Raw genomic sequence first — 16,800 nt, forward strand, 5'->3', positions numbered from 1 at the left:
TAAAATTGGACTTCACATTTATATATATAAAACCACTTCAGTGAGGTGCAGAATTGAATCACGGGTCATTGGTTTGTATTAAAACCAGTATTTTTGTATTAGCTAAACTGGAGCACAGAAAACTGGTTGGACGAGGTTCTTATGTTTGCAGTCTTTGCAGTAACTTGCCCACGTGGTCTAGGTTTTGTTGTTGTTGACATTCCTGTGGAGTGGGAAGTTCAGTGCTGCCACCTTTTGGTTGAATAGCAGTTCAGTCTGCTTATGCTAAGACAAATTCATAATAACATTTCTTAATGAAAAAGCATGTAGCTTCTTCTTTTTAAATGTTAGTACACAAAAGAACCAAGAATCAGATTTGTATGGATAATGAAAAAAGACAAAAATATGATTGGTCTGAAAAACAAATATTAAACTGGGCTTCAGCCATAACGGATATATTTTACCTGAAAAAGATGGATATTCTCTTAACCCTTTATCCATCAACATTAGATGACAAAGTTTTTGACTTGACTGAACATTTTAAAATGAAATTTTTTCCAGCCAAATGGGCAACAGAGGGAAAGAGAAAGAGAGGTCACCCATGAACAACATGGAGAAGAAATGCCAAAGGAATGAAAGAAAGGAACTGGGGTGGCAAGCAAAGAGTGAAGTCAGCACAGTAGGGAAAGATAGAGGAAGATGGCAGAGGATGCTGACAAGCCTTAATCATGAGTCAACCATGGCTTAGAAGTAAGTTTCCAGCCAAATCCAATCAAAATAGCTGGGCACCACCCATCTCTATTAGGTCATATTATTCTCTCCCCATTAGCTCCATAAGAGCTGCCCCATTTCTTTAACCACCACATTGGAAGGTTTTAACTATTCAGACAAAAAATGATGACAACCTGTTTAAATGTAATTTTACTGCCATCTTCCTCAACAGAAAAGGGATGTTGTTGGATATCTTTAAAAAAATATCCACCACACAATGTCTAAAGAATGCAATCTCAATATATATCTGGGGGAATATCTTCACTTTCCCAGCAAAGTGACAGTTAGAATAGGCATGTAATTCACTCTATTATCTGCATTGTTTTGATCCAAGCCTTCTACGCAACCAAAATATTATGGTTTACTGCAACACAATGTAACCACTTTAATGATCCTGTACATTATTGATCATATATCCCATCAAGGTATTTGATATGTTCAACTCTTATTGTACGATCCAATAAAGGTCAAAGTAAGGACTAACAAGATAAATAATTAATGAGTTAACGAAAATCATTCACAAATACTCTTTTCTTACCCACGATCCTAATCAAGAGAAACTAAAACAAATTCTGCAGCAGGTATTTACTATGATGTAACCTTATGTGAGAGGAGCAAACATTGGTCAATACAAATTTCAATTAACCTAAATTACGATCATTGATCTTTTTTTATTTACATGAGGATATTGTTGTTATCCTGGGTTTGAATGATAGCTTCGTTTACCATTAATTTCAGCCTTTGCAGTTTTACTATAAGAAATTATTCAACATAATTCCAATGTCCACACTTTATGGTGAGAACTCTTACTTTGAATTGCACCTACACATTTATAGCTATTTATTAATATCATTTCTGTATAGACACTAATTTATCAAATTGAGCAATAAGTGTACATTTTGAAAAAAGACATCTTTGGTTTAATAATAAATCTCATATATGTCAATGTTCACATCAAACCCAAACAATGACAACTTATTTTTATACCCCCCTATTTTCTGGTGAATTATATAACAAACTTTATTCTTAAATGAAATAATATTTTTGTAATAATTATAAAACTTTAAATTCTATTGTAAATCAAGATTTTCAAAAACGTACACAAGCTGCTGATTTTATAAACAGGAAAACGCTATATTTGACGCTAATAGCACGAAATTAATTACAGTGTAATTTACACTTGTACATTTCCAATGAAAGTGAGACACCTGTTGATGCTGCTAAATACCTATACCGTTGCTAAATACCTACCTGATCAAGCACATTTTCCCAACATATTCCCCATATCCCCCAGTTACTTACCAGGTTCACTCCTGAGTCGCTGTCTTCGCTCACTGCATCGTCCGTAGTCTCAGGGGTGGACAGAGCCTCTGACACAAGTGCTGTCATCCCCGGGGCCGAGTGAAGCTGAAGCCAGTGAGACTGCAGCTCACCCACGCTTGGGAAAAGGAGGGAACAGTACGAGCAAACGTAGCCCTCTCCCACCGCTCCTTCTTGATACATCAGGGCAGGGATATGTGTAGGTCTGCGGAGATTACGACAGTGTTGTAAATACCGTTACTTTCCAACGCTTTCTGTTGTTTACACAAATGAGATTCACAACATGGCGCGCCGGATGTGCCTTTAATTGTAACCGGAAGTGAGGTCGGTGGGGGGGGGGGGGGAGGGGGAGGGGTGCCAAATAAAAAAATCAATAATTCATAATTCTTCACTTTTTATTTTGTTCGGTACTCTTTAATGCATGGAAAATTTTACTCATTAAAAACCAGCATAGATAAATACACACATCTAGTTGTATAAAGCAAATCAGACTAAGACCACGTTTACCGGTAATATGGGCGTGGTTTATTGTGTTGTGTCCAGTGCTGACGCTTTAGTTGTTTAGGTAAGGAGGGCTGGGTGAGGGCGAATGATGAAAGCATCGCTAATAAATTTTTACAAAGAAATTAAGACACCTCAACGTTTGCTTTTACTGAAGATAATGATAGAAAATCTGGGGCATATGCAGGGGCGGATTGGCTGGATTATTTGCAGGGGGGTCGATCCGCGGATGCGAAGTCGACCCTCCCCCCTCCCCTTCTGGAGCTGGGTAGGCTACTGTACGGGGCCCGCTGAAGGGCACTAAATTTTTTTGGCATTCTAGAGGGCGAACGGTGTCATTGGGTACGGTTTAGAAATATAATTCAGCTAGTCAAAATTCTAACATCAGGAGGGTAGCCTACAATTTGCAAGTGGTGTGACTTTTTCCTAAATCCGCCACTGCCTATGGGATCTACATGTAGGCCTACTGGTAACTTGGCTTACGAAGTGGGCATGCTACATGTACAAGCCTACAGTCGTACCTCTTAATGAGATAAGTGGTGAAAAACAACCAAAACCCGTTGTATTACGGAAAGTCTTGACAACAATTCTACTCCTCTATCTTAATTCTTTTTACTTTCTCTTTAATTATTTATTTATTTGTGTGGGGGATGGAGGCTAAGATAAAATAGTAGGCCTAAGTTGTTTCTTAAAAGAGGAAGGATCAAAATGTCATGAATCATAGGTATGCCTATATATGTTTAGTCTTAGATTAAAGAAACGATTTGCTTTTATTATAGAGTGCATGTATAGGACTATTTGTATTTCGGAGACCACTTACATACGTGAGGAAATGAAAAATAATGGTTTTGTAACCGTGGTCGCTCACTGATTTTTGAGGTACTTTATGTTAGCGATGTAGGCCTATTATATTTCCATAAATTTCTCATGCCAGTATTATATTAATAGCCATATATTTTCACAGCGGTATTGTAAGGATAAATTACACCAAAATACTACAGAGAACGAAATAGGTTATTTTATCTCACTGTTTATAAATATACTAATCTTACAAAATCATGACTCATCATGTTAATTTCCCGAAAAAGTTTCCTCTTGCCAGAGGGCCAAGTAAGGCCTAATCATACCAGATTAACTCTTTGAAGTAATTAAAAACACTTTAAACTTTTGTTACAAATGGCGCTGTTTACTGTTCACCAATCATCCTGTATGTAGGAGCAGGTCACATGAGTCGAAAAGTCTTGGTCATGGGATGGTATGGTAGGCCCCTACACAACATCCAAATAGAATTCAAATTGGATCCATATAACAGTTTAACAGAGAAACGCTTTTCCGAATTTCAAGTAATTATATTTTCTGTGACAGACCTCCCCGTGATAGGACCATGTAGGCCTACGTGATTACTGCGCCATTTCCAAGGAGGTGCAGTCTATTATTGAAGTTCCGAGCAGAAAAAAGGCTTTTCTGTTTCAAGACCTTCAGTGAGCGGATTCGGATCGTCGCTTATTGTTTGTCAGGTGGAATCTGTTCCTCAGTTAAGAGACTGACTCGCTGTCTTCCCACAGTCAGCGTTCCAGTTTGGAAGTTCAGGACGCACTGAAAAATGGACAAACAAGCAACATTTAAGCAGCCATCTCTTAAAATCTGGACTTTTGTGTTAAATATATTATCATTTTATGTAATAAACGTATTCCCCTTTCATGTTCAAAATGAAGTACGAAGACTTTTCAAACGTATAAGTGAATGTAATAGACCTAAAAAGGTATAAAAACGCATATCTAGATTTTTAAACTAAAATTCTACTCAGTCAAATGCAATAAAATATTACTAAGACAGTAGTATGGAGAGGAAATCGCTAATGGCTTACAATAAAGTGTATCAATTTTCCCTTTCTAATCACATAAACATCAATACTCACTCGAAACAAAATCATTCTTTAGCAGATTTTGATATCGCACAGAAAATACGGAGCGGATCTAATCGAAGGAGCGTTAATTGCGCACGTTTGGCATATTTTAAAAGTAATTAATTATATAAGTTTCCACTTTTATAACGAACAATGCATTTTACCTTGTAGGTATTTAAAATATCTGCTCCGATGCAAAACTCTGGTCCAGACTCTAAAAAGGAGAAATGTAGTGTTAGGTATAGGCCTATGCTGAACTCTTTTTGTTAAAATGACAGGTTTTTAAAAGGGATAGTGAAAACAGAAAAGATATACGTTTTCTAACTGAGTTGTTTTATATTCTTATGTTGTGTCCCCTTCCGCCCATTTTTTCCCATTCCATTTCTGTTTCTCTTTGTTTGCGACGAAAATGTAGGAACCAAATTGCCCTTCGCCTTGAAATTCGCTAATCGTGGGATCTTCGTGGACTTTTTAGTTTACTTACCAACAACAATGACGTCAACGCCTAGGATCTTTTCCCCCAGTTGAATCTCTAGTCTTCGGTTTTTGTCAGCGACTTTTGTCGCATTTCCGACGAGCCACGGCAACACTTGTTCATCCGTAGATTGGCTAGTTTCAGAGAAGTAAATGAAACATAGATAAATATAAATATCATTTCCTTTTAAACCTTGGGATTTTCAATATCATTCACCCACATAAAAGTATAAAACGTTTTGGGGGATAACCTCTTGTTTTCTCAAAGACACCAGAGAAACTCGGCTCATGCGTATCGACTTTTAGTATCATCTGCGTCAAAGATAGAATTTCACATTTATAACGTGCATGCATGTTTCAGCACCAAATTGAGATTTCACTTAAAATAAATATTCGTTGCCTCACGGCAAAGAAAAATCCGTAGGCCTATTCCGCGTTATCTTCGACACTTCTGTTTTCATGACGACCGTATCAACATTTACTCATATTGAATTAATGTCAAATCCTCCCTCTCTAACTCATTTATCTCTTTGGCAGAAAAGCAATTTAATCTTTAAATATTTCATTCCCTTTCACTTGCAAATCCCGGTATTGATCTCTCCGACATAGGCGATTATGTTTAAAGTAAGTTCCAACTAATAACTAAGGATTTCCTTAAAAGGCCCCAAACCAGTAATTCTAGTTAACTTTGATAAAAATTAAAATATTGTTTTGAGATAGGTTTTTTGAAAAAAGGAAAACTAGTGGATAGCAAAAACATCTAACTGAAATATATTGATGAAAATCTAGAAAAAAGTCAGAAACGATTCTATGAGCCTGTCTATGCATGCGAGAAAGAAGGATAACGGTGTCTCAACGAAAAAATACGCCAGAAAATGAAAAAAAAACAGTAAGTTCATTAAAACTAATGTACTAAACTCACCTCCCAAATTTGGCAAGGGCGGTCCTTCTAATAAAGGACCGAGCGCACGCCGAGTTGATCAGAGCGTAAAGACTGTAGTTCTGGCACTAAGATTGCAAAAGGAGAAAGACTGAACTACCCAGCGTTAATAGTATTATCTTTCGTGTTTGATATATACCTATACTGTCCACAATGGATTTTAACAACTTAAAAGTATTTTTGCGTTACCAAAAAATACATTACAGGAGATCTTTTCAATTGTAGGCCACAAGAATGCATACGTTACGTGCGACTACTCCAACTATTGAGAAAGAGAAACGAATGATGTTCAGTGATTCTTGTTTAGCTTGTGAGTATAAATTAAGTTGTATAACTTTATTATTTTTATTTCATGATTTGTATCTAGCTGTTTGACGATCACGTAGGCTTTCTTTTAGCAATGAGCGAGTTATCACCTTGCAAAGTACATATGGCAGTGGTGGTTCCATAGTTGCTTTGTCCCGCGGGGGGTCGTGTCGTGGGGGGTCTTCCAGTCTTCCAGGGCTGTCTAGAAGTGGACTTTGGTTACGTCGGATAGGAGGGACTTTTTTAAAGCCTAACTCATAATCCGGAATTGGGGACTAAATTAAAGTAAAAAAAAAGAAAGAAAGAAAAGAAACCCACACAACGGGTGACTTTTTAAATTACCCCCTGTACATGCGTATATGGTTCTTTAATACAATTTACTTTCAAAGCCAGGAAATTGTTTAATTGGGTCTACAATTTAAACACTATAAAGTGGCATTCGTAAACCTAAATTACCCAACGAAAAACAATGAGTCTCTCTTAATCCAAGATTAAATGTAGAGGAATAATATTAAATTGTTCAATATGCTTATCATAATCGTGCGCTAATGTTGAAAGCAACGCTCCATGTAGTTTGAACTCGCGTGTTCAGTTTTTTACAGACGAAACTGTACCATTTTAGAGTTATTATAAAAACTGTCAGAGCTATATTTTAAATCGGAGACCCATTTATCCTAGATATCTAATTTGTCATACCGTATCACTCATTTCGGTCATTCATGTCGAGCATTTAAGTCGTCTCTATTTCTACAATGTTTTAACTATAACCTTCAAACTTTAACAATATTTTAATGAATTTGGAGATGGAGTTGAACGTACCTTTATTGAATGTCGCTTCCGCAGACGATTACGCCTCGCTGCTATTTCTGTTATATCCTCCGACATGTTTGCGTCGTGTTTTCTGCTCCTCACGTACAAATTACACTGACGAATATTGCGTGGTCACTTATTACCCGAAAGCCATCGGCGTTATGAATAAATAAAAGGGAATGAGACATGAACCCCACATTAGCTGGAAGCATTAATTGACGTGGAATCTGAGAGATAATAGAGAGATAACGTCACATGCCACGAGGTTGGAGATTTCATGCAATAATTGTTTTGAATAACTTGTTTAAAACGCACCCTCTACCAGGGTCGCAGTTATTATTGTGGACATTTCTTGCTGATGGTCAAAGTGTACATTTTGATTTTTTCCAGTTGTTAAAATGAAGTGAAATTATCACTACAGCTCATACTAGACACACTGGAACAGCGTAATTCTTCTTTACTTCCGAGTTGTTTTCATTTGCGACTCCTTGACATTTGCAGTACTGTGTTAGTTGCATTACCTGAATGTCTACAGTAACAGTTGTATCCTCTGAAATCAGGGGCTTCTAAAATAGCATACAAAATTGAAGTACTCTGTGGGACCATTCCCAGACCGTATCATACTGACAGTGGATCGATCTATCTCAGTAAATGTATGGTTGGTAAATCAGTAAACATTAAAGCTATGTTTATAATTGCTTTCTTACCTTTATAAAATTATAATCTTGCATTTGCCATTGTTTGGGAAGTTTATACTGCGTTTATCGCCATATTTACGATGAAAATTATCAAGAATAGTAGAAATATGAATTTAACTCTCTTAACTGGAAATATACGTCAAAATAATTCTTGTTACTTTTAATGATTTTAACCGACCGACAGAGCGTTGGTGAAGCCAACATGTGACTATACGCAACACAGATGATATAAATCCAAATGTTTTTAAAAGGATGGTTAGGCCCACTGTCATCTTTTTGAAATGGAAATGGTAGCGGTGTTTTTCACAGGGATGAATTTTATAACCTACAGTTTTATTCATTTGACATATAACAATTGAATATGAAATAAAAGTTTCCAAGACGAGTAAAGCGCGAGTGACATCAAATGTCCCAACTGACTGCCTTTGTGTGGCTGTAAACGGTAATAAGTCATCTTGAAGTATACACAATTTTATATTTAAACAGGAATTCTCTACTAAAAGTAAAAAGTGCCCAAAAATGGGCCCTGTGAATATGTGACTTTCAATGCCATCGACCTACTTTGGATCTTTACTTTCGACTTTCTTGTATATTAGTGCTTCTCTTTATTCAGTCATAAATTGAATTAAATTATAACGCAAGATCATCTTAGATATGGTCTGTCAATCGACTATGCGACAAAAACTCTTACATATCGAAATATAATATATTAATTTATAATTAAATAATTTAATGCTTGATTCGAATCGTTCCGTCAACTCACCGAATTTTAAAAAGTGCTTTTTTTCGTGGGTTGGGGGAATCAATAAAAACGACCCCCTCTAAAATCCTGGATCCGCCCCTATATATAAAGTACTCCTTCAGTAACATCAAGAGATGTTCGTTTCTTACATCTACAGCAGAATATATTTATGTAAGACGGTCGACTTTGGGGGCTCTAATGAAACTCGGGATAGTCTAGGTATCGGCTCGAGTTACAGTGTACGCCCGGAGAAAAAGTTACCCAACACCGCAGGTTCATTTTCAAAAAATTATTTTATTACCTGGGCATTGCCAACATTACTAGTTTTAAGGAAAAAAAGCTCCGTGGCAGAAATCGCCAAATCTTAAAATTTAAGTGAGATTGGGCAATTGAAAAGAATTTTTACTGATTATTAAAGGAGCCACGTGCATAGGCATTTAACTCCACTAAAATAAATTTGCAAGTCTGGTGATTTTCCCCATCTGTACACGACTTTTTTTAAAACAAAAAGAAAAATTAGAGAATATAGTTTTATTCAACTATTGTATACAGTAACATTCAATTTCAAGTACTTTAGTAATCATAAATGAATCATGTACATGAAATGAATCAATAAACGGTAGTACCCGATGCCCTCGGGCCGTGGGGAAAAACCCGTCTAAACCCTTCGTGGGGAATGCCGGGAAAATGCCCACGCCCGGAAACTTCAGTCTTTAAAACATAACTTCAGTTTTTTTTTTATTGGCAGGGCACCTTACAGTTCATATCGTCCCGTTTTAGACAGCATAGTGCAACTGAATAACTTTTTCTCCCGACTACAAACTATTCTCTGTATACACTATAGTGGTACACAAGATGAAGCAGAATGATTTTCCAAAGTACATGTAATTCCTACTGAAAAAGGTACTGAAGACAAGACATTTACTAAAGTCTTAATACAATTAAACCGAGGCTTATTTTAACTTCAATTCATCTAGGGATATGAAGTCACAAATAAAGTAACTCGATCCTTTTAGAACAGAAAGCATACATCAAAACCTGGTATAGTTTTCTCTCGTGATAAAATATACAAAAGTTCAGGTAATATTATTATTACCCAGACAACTCAATGATTGAAATTAACATATCACTGTTTAAAATAGAAGTTTCTCAAATGTAATTTTGCCCTGAAATCGCAACTACCTATGTGATACAAGAAAAGCAAGCTTGCTTAGACATACTTCATATTTTACACTACACTGTAAGACCGTCCATGCAAATTTCAATATGAATTCTTGGGTCCGGAGAAAAAAGTGCATATATGATGAATTGGATATGTTTGTCAACTACAACACTTGAGAAAATCATAATATATTAGTAATATTAGTAATGCGCGGGTTACTTGAGGTTAGTGTGCGGCTTATGACCTTCTCAAACGTTATACTGACGAACAACTCCACATCATCAAAAGCACAAATTTGAAAAATTACTACATCACTAAGATTGAAATAAAACACAGACGACCATAAGTGGTGATACCAATGTTTTGCGAGCGAAAGCCTATCTGCATTTTGAATGTGGATAAAGCAACTGGATATTCTAATTTAAATTTTAATAATAACTGCAAAAGCAGAACCACAATTCATCTCATTCAATTGAACATTTATGGAATTATGAATGATCATACTGAACTTCAGTTTTCCCCTAAGCTATTGGAATAAAATGTTTCACTCTCAAAGTGAAAAAATAAAACTTATTAAATACCATTACACCCTACTCATATCTGTGACCCATGATGCACAAAGATTTTCGATATATAAAAGACTTGAGTACATGATTAGATTGCATTCTTCTTACATTCAGAGTATATCGCTCTTCACTACCGTTCCACATTCTCTAAAATATTTTTTGCAGACGTGCTGTGTCCTTAAAACCAAGATTGCTAGGACTTCCGATCATCAATGGAAGTGGCAGCAGGGGCTCGTTGCTAGCGCCATTAAGTGTTTCACATCTTTGGCATTTGGGCTAGGTATCTGTGCATTCGGGCATTATATGTGGAAAACTGCCCTTTCGTAGCCTACAAATGAATTGTAACGTGTTCACACAAAAAGTATAAAAGTAATTGAAAGCTTGCAGTAATTTCAACAAAGAAGATCTATGTAACTGGTGTTTGCACACCGTTAACTCTAGTATTTTGATGTTTCATAATGCTTTAGTTCTTCATATGAATATTTTTTTTTATTTTATATTATATTTCTATAACACAGCAAAAGAAAACCACATGATTTAGGAGAGTGCCAAGGTTCTACAAAAAGAAAGTAAATAGATAAAGGAAGGAATATAAATCACAAAAACACCTAATGATCTGAACAATATAAACAGATGAAAATACATGCTCACCGCCACGGTCTCTTAGTACCACAGCCGCAGTACTGAGGGCGAGGTTGGGGGTAGTAGCTCCTAGTATTCTAGACCAGTGACAACGCCGTGTGTCCTTGATGGAGATCTGAAAGTTGGTCGTTAGGAGGTCAAAATATTTTGCATTTTTTTATTTTTTATTTCATTTTTTTATTTTGCAAGTTTCTGACAAAGTTTTTGACCACTATAATGAGTTTCTCGCATGATAGTGCTTTTTTTTTGTCAAGTTTGCGACAAATTGAAAGAGCTTTTGGGTTCTAAAATGACTGCTATATGTACTTCCTTGTGAAAATTGTAAATAGAAAATAAAAATGTCAACAGTGTCTTCACGTTCTTATTTAACACAATTTTATCCAAGGCGTTGCACAAAATGTCCAGTTTGTTGGATTTGCATTGATAAAAGATTTGTAATATCTATAGGATAAATGACAATTAAGTTCATTGTTCACCCTCTACCCTGGCCTATATCTTACCTTAAAGGGTCCCAAGTTCCAATTATCACATCTAGGCAAGGACTCTTGAAATCCCATTTGCTGATGTCGCTTTCTCCACTTTAACCTTATGAAAGAAGACCATCACCAGGCCAGGCGCTCACCAATGCTATCTCCCTCAACTATAAAACAAATTTAGAAGACATTAGTTTCCCTGGTTTGTCTTCTATCAATCCGACTTGAGTTCAACATTTAAGGTACGAACAAAAGTGAACTGTTGTGTAGTTAGTTTATTTTCCATAGACAGTGTGTTTAAAGCGGTCTACGGCATAAGCAGTTCACTTAAAATAGTAATTAGCTTCATTAGAAGAACAAAATTACAATCATTTGATACTATAAATTACTCTGAACTGCTCCATTTTAATCATTTTGGTCTAAGATTAAAGATCAACTTTGAATAAACTTTAATGGACCCCATATCAGCGATCTTAACGAGTAGCAATGAGTACCTGTACCATGATGACTTCACCGAACTGTGAGAAATAAGTCTTCAAGTCATCGTCTGTGCTCGTATAAGGCAAACCCAGCACCATCAGGTCACTGCACTTCTTGCTTCGTTTTCACGTTGCGATTTTCAAGGGTCTCATCTCATTTTCTCTAAAACGGTAACGCTTTCCAATTACTATAAATACTGTATATTGAAATAACCATAAGATTTTTAAAAGGTATTCAAAGCAACTTTTGATTTGATTTAATTTTTAATGTAACTGTTACATCATAATTCTAAAAATATCAAGGTCCTGTTAATAATAATAATAATAATAATAATAATAATAATAATATAAAATGCAATACAGTGGCCAATAAGATGAAAAGTTTATGGAAAAGACTGCAACTGAAAAAATAATTTCCTCTATTTCTGTCCCCAATAACACGGATTACCTTTTTCCTCTCAGTTAAACACTACATACCTTGGACGCTTCTCCAATGCAGCCACCTCGTAGACGGACCATGGCGGGACTCGCTGGACGCTCCTTCAATGCAGCCACCTCGTAGACGGACCATGGTGGGAGTTGCTGGACGCTTCCTGAATGCAGCCACCTCGTAGACGGACCATGGATGGACTCTCTGGCACCAAGGGATCGGAGTCGCTGAAGCGTAGTTGTGGTAATCTTCTTGTTGTCGGAGCTCCCTCGAGAATCGCCATAACCGAGGTCTGTTAACAGAAAGAAAAACGGATTAATTATTTTTCCTACCTATGTCAGCACTCTGCAGTCAGGCTTACCTTTCATCTCAGTGAAACACCACATGGCGTTGATGCTTCCCCAATTCAGCCACCTCGAAGACGGACCATGGCAGGACTCGCTGGAAGCTCTCCCAATGCAGCCACCTCGTAGACAGACCATGGCGGAACTCTCTGGCACCAAGGGATCGGAGTCGCTGAAGTGTAGATGTGTCCCTCTTCTCCTTGCAGTTGTCAGTGGAAGCTCTATCGAGAATCGCCGTAACTGAGTTCTGTTAACAGAAAGAAGAACGGATAAATGTCTTTTTCTACCTATGTCAGCACTTTGCGGTCGGGCTTACATTTAAGGTTTTTCCATTTCAGTTAAACACTACATACCTTGGACACTTACCCAATGCAGCCACCTCGTAGACGGACCATGGCAGGACGCGCTGGACGCTCCTTCAATGCAGCCACCTCGTAGACGGACCATGGCGGGACTCGCTGGACGTTCCTCCAATGCAGCCACCTCGTAGACGGACCATGGCGGGACTCGCTGGACGCTCCTTCAATGCAGCCACCTCGTAGACGGACCATGGCGGGACTCAATTGACGCTCCTCCAATGCAGCCACCTCGTAGACGGACCATGGCGGGACTCGCTGGCACCAAGGGATCGGAGTCGCTGAAGTGTAGATGTGGCCCTCTTCTCCTTACAGTTGTCAGTGGAAGCTCAATCGAGAATCGCCACATCGAGTTCTGTTGACAGAAAGAAAAACGGATTAATGACTTTTCTACCTATGTCAGCACTTTGCGGTCAGGCTTACATTTAAGGTTTTTCCATTTTACTTAAACACTACATACCTTGGACGCTTCCCCTATGCAGCAACCTCAGACGGACCATAGCTCGACTCGCTGGACGCTCCTCCAATGCAGCCACCTCGTAGACGGACCATGGCGTGACTCGCTGAACGCTTCCTGAATGCAGCCACCTCGTAGACGGACCATGGATGGAGTCGCTGAAGCATAGATGTGGTCCTCTTCTCCTTCCTGTAGTCGGAGCTCCCTCGAAAATCGCCATTACCGAGTTCTGTTAACAGAAAGAAAAACGGATTAATGACTTATCCACGTATGAAAGCACTCTGCAGTCAGGCTTAACTTTTATCTCAGTGAAACACCACATGCCGTGGACGCTTCCCCAATCCAGCCACCTCGAAGACGGACCATGGCAGGACTCGCTGGACGCTCCTCGAATGCAGCCACCTCGTAGACGGACCATGGCGGGACTCAATTGACGCTCCTCCAATGCAGCCACCTCGTAGACGGACCATGGCGGGACTCGCTGGCACCAAGGGATCGGAGTCGCTGAAGTGTAGATGTGGCCCTCTTCTCCTTACAGTTGTCAGTGGAAGCTCAATCGAGAATCGCCACATCGAGTTCTGTTGACAGAAAGAAAAACGGATTAATGACTTTTCTACCTATGTCAGCACTTTGCGGTCAGGCTTACATTTAAGGTTTTTCCATTACAATTAAAAACTACATACCTTGGACGCTTCCCCAACGCAGCCACCTCGTAGACAGGCTATGACATGACTCACTGGCACCAAAGAGTGATCGGAGTAGCTGAAGCGTAGATGTGACCCTCTTCTCCTTGCAGTTGTCAGTGGAAGCTCTATGGAGAATCACCATGATCGATTTCTGTTAACAGAAAGAAAAACGGATTAATGACTTTTCCAACCTATGTCAGCACTCTGCACTCAGGCTTACATTTAAGTTTTTTCATTTCAGTTAAACACCACATACCTTGGACGCTTCCCCAATGCAGCCACTTCGTAGACAGACCATGGCAGGACTCTCTGGCACCAAGGATTGATCGGAGTCGCTGAAACGTAGATGTGGCCCTCTTCTCCTTGCAGTTGTCAGTGGAAGCTCTATCGAGAATCGCCAAATCGAGTTCTGTTAACAGAAAGAAAAACGGATTAATGACTTTTCCTACCTATGTCAGCCCTTTGCTTCCTGGACCTGTAATAAGAAGAAACCTGGAATGCATAGAAATATACATGCAACGACACTACAATAATAGCCCACAACAGAAGAAGCGACGAAGTTTCCTGCGAAGATTCCTGGGCGACGATTCCTCGTGGAGAGAAGCGAAGACTTTAGCTGGCCAGCTTAGAGTAACGTCGAATCCACCGTCCAGGCGTCTGCGTGTGCAAGAATCGACATGTCGATGAGCGATACGTTGACTTGAAAAGATTCGGAGAAATGTGAGTCGACTCCTTTGTCCTTTTTGCTCGATACGGGGCGCAGTACACGGCATCCTTCTTGTTGCTCCTGATCTGTCTGCGTTGAATGAACACAATTTCAAAATTTCGCGCTTTTATACCTTCAGTGATAGAAAGTCACATGGTGGCGTTCCTGGTCAACGTTTTCATGGGGGGGGGGGGGGGGGGCGTTTGATAGTGATTCTCATACTTGATTATAAAATCTTTTTAACATACATATAAAATATTATTTTATTAACTTATGTTTATTTGATTATTCTGTTTATTATTTTATTTTATAATAAGAGTAATAAGCACTAAGCAGTGATTTCCAAATTAAACGGCCAAATTCTATGACAATTTCTAAGCAATATACCTTCTCCCCAAAATTATGATAGGCCCGATGTCCGTTAAACTGGCACGGGTAGCCACGAACTTCTCACTTCTCGAAGGCCACTATAGATAATAGGGCGAAGGGTGACTGCAGTTTCGAGGCAGCCCGAGGGAGCATGATTGTTTTGTTTGTAATGTACTGTAGTGAGTCAGTTGAAAGCACACTGGACTTAGCATATAATGCCACCTCAGTACTCTCAAACATATTTTGTAATCAACTGAGTTGTTATTCTGATAAATGAAAAGCAAGCTTGTGTGATTTTACGAAACGAAAGAAAGAAGCAGGCTGTCATAATAAAAAGATATGAAAAATCCTGATTAACTTATACCAGGCAGCAGAAACAAATGAATAGTTTTGCATATAATACTGCTATAGGTAATAATTAACAACGGACGCCTTTATTCATGGCTTTGGGTTATCAGTACTCTAATTTCAGAGTAGAGAGAAAAAAAAGGAAAAAACAATGAATAAGACAAATAAGAATTAAAATTAAATATTTCTCATTTATACGTTTACTTTATCGCCTCAAACCTTAGACGAAAACTGCACTTTTTTTTTAAATATGCGTTTTAACATTGTTATAAGTCTGAGTGGTCACTGGCCTACATTTACATCTCCTTGGCGATCACACAACCTAAGTTATCGAACACTAGAGCTTACAAGCTAATAGGTAAATTGCTCGTTATCAATGTTTTCATGGCCAGGCACGTAACAGCTCCATTTGTGTTTTTTTTAAGTGAGGTGGTTGACACTGCTTGCAAATCGAACTCGGGACTTGCTTCGCCTGCCACGAGAACACTCACTATTTCTCAATTTATAGGTCCATTTAACATTAACATTTTTTATTAAGAATTAACGAGAAAAAAACTTGTTTGTCCAAGTGGAATTTTACTTACATCAGTCTTACAACTTTTAAAAATCACTGCAAATAAATAAATAAATAAATAAATAAATAAATAAATAAATAAATAACTTCACCTGTTATGACAAAAAAAAAAAACATAAACGGACTTAAATTTAAACCATTTAACTGTTGCTCGCAGCGCCAGCTCACACTCTCCAATCTAATGTACAAATCAAGAAGTGAGTATGATGTTTCAGAAAATGCCCATGTTTAATTTAAATACCACAATGAATAGGTTGCCGCTACGTTCGCGGTTTCACCTGGCTTTTAATAATTAAGAAAAAGTCGTGCGATATTTTGTTGCAGGTCATTATTTTTAGTTGTTTGATGCTTTTTTAATGTTTCAGCCATTTAAAGAATCTGAAGACGATATGATGACAGGACAGAGGTATTTTTTAGACGAAACTGCACTCTCATAGACAGTAATTTACAACAGTAATTTGTAAAACCTTCGTTAACAGGCACTGTGAAAAATATACTTGAAGTTGAGGGCAAAATGTGCCAGTAAAATAAGTGTGCATCTAGTAACCCCTTTAGGAAGGTCTAATTTTTTTAAAGTATGAATAACGTGCGAATATTATCCAAAGTGGTTGTTTTTTTAACCTTCTTTACTGAATACGAAAAATTTCCATACTAGCAAGGAATGAATCGGAAATTGCTTGGGTTATAACACAAAAAGATAGATTTATCACTTTTTGTCACAATAGGTTTAGAAAAAGAAGAATTTTCGACCCCCCCCCCCC

At 38.0% G+C, this 16,800-nt stretch overlaps 2 protein-coding genes and 1 long non-coding RNA gene across 10 annotated transcripts in view; all 3 read right to left on the reverse strand.

Moving 5' to 3' along the window:
* Window positions 1-2,360, reverse strand: part of LOC106176690 (tensin-3) — a 117,937-nt gene extending 115,577 nt beyond the window's left edge. For 5 of the 6 annotated variants that reach the window (XM_087006949.1, XM_087006952.1, XM_087006950.1 and 2 more), the window contains exon 1: window positions 2,053-2,360. In XM_087006949.1, coding sequence (XP_086863075.1) covers window positions 2,053-2,253 — 201 coding nt within the window. In that variant the 5' untranslated portion in view covers window positions 2,254-2,360. The remainder of the gene's footprint in view (window positions 1-2,052) is intronic. The other variant, XM_087006954.1, reaches the window with a different exon arrangement.
* A 1,211-nt stretch (window positions 2,361-3,571) lies between these two features.
* LOC106176686 (nuclear receptor-interacting protein 2) lies at window positions 3,572-8,293 on the reverse strand. Its single transcript, XM_013559168.2, has 6 exons — window positions 7,017-8,293; window positions 6,308-6,472; window positions 5,874-5,959; window positions 4,962-5,086; window positions 4,642-4,691; window positions 3,572-4,167 (listed from the first exon to the last, which is right to left on the reverse strand). Exons 1-6 carry the CDS (start codon window positions 7,080-7,082, stop codon window positions 4,075-4,077), a joined length of 585 nt encoding a protein of 194 aa, XP_013414622.2. The 5' UTR covers window positions 7,083-8,293; the 3' UTR covers window positions 3,572-4,074.
* A 670-nt stretch (window positions 8,294-8,963) lies between these two features.
* LOC147763709 (uncharacterized) lies at window positions 8,964-14,869 on the reverse strand. 3 transcript variants are annotated; one of them, XR_015333172.1, is made up of 8 exons: window positions 14,299-14,869; window positions 14,040-14,193; window positions 13,436-13,934; window positions 12,897-12,974; window positions 12,247-12,790; window positions 11,785-11,932; window positions 10,827-11,457; window positions 8,964-10,503 (listed from the first exon to the last, which is right to left on the reverse strand). It is a non-coding gene; the product is annotated as an uncharacterized LOC147763709 (long non-coding RNA). The 3 variants fall into 3 exon arrangements; XR_015333170.1 differs by having other exon boundaries at window positions 12,897-13,254; window positions 13,360-13,934; window positions 14,299-14,868; XR_015333171.1 differs by having other exon boundaries at window positions 12,897-13,254; window positions 13,360-13,934; window positions 14,299-14,867.
* Window positions 14,870-16,800: the final 1,931 nt, after the last annotated feature.

Source organism: Lingula anatina, chromosome 2 (genome assembly GCF_051362555.1).
Source record: "Lingula anatina isolate TDL-2025a chromosome 2, LinAna3.0, whole genome shotgun sequence".
In the NCBI taxonomy this organism is placed as follows: Eukaryota; Metazoa; Brachiopoda; class Lingulata; order Lingulida; family Lingulidae; genus Lingula; species Lingula anatina.

What these genes read in the sequence shown, in the direction of transcription:
- LOC106176686 (XM_013559168.2), bottom strand. Translation starts at nt 7,082, where the DNA reads ATGTCGGAGGATATAACAGAAATAGCAGCGAGGCGTAATCGTCTGCGG. An exon ending in GGAAGCGACATTCAATAAAG is followed by an intron (nt 6,473 to 7,016) that starts GTACGTTCAACT and finishes ACTTTAATTTAG; the next exon opens with TCCCCAATTCCGGATTATGA. An exon ending in ATATTTTAAATACCTACAAG is followed by an intron (nt 4,168 to 4,641) that starts GTAAAATGCATT and finishes TCCATTTTTCAG; the next exon opens with TGCGTCCTGAACTTCCAAAC.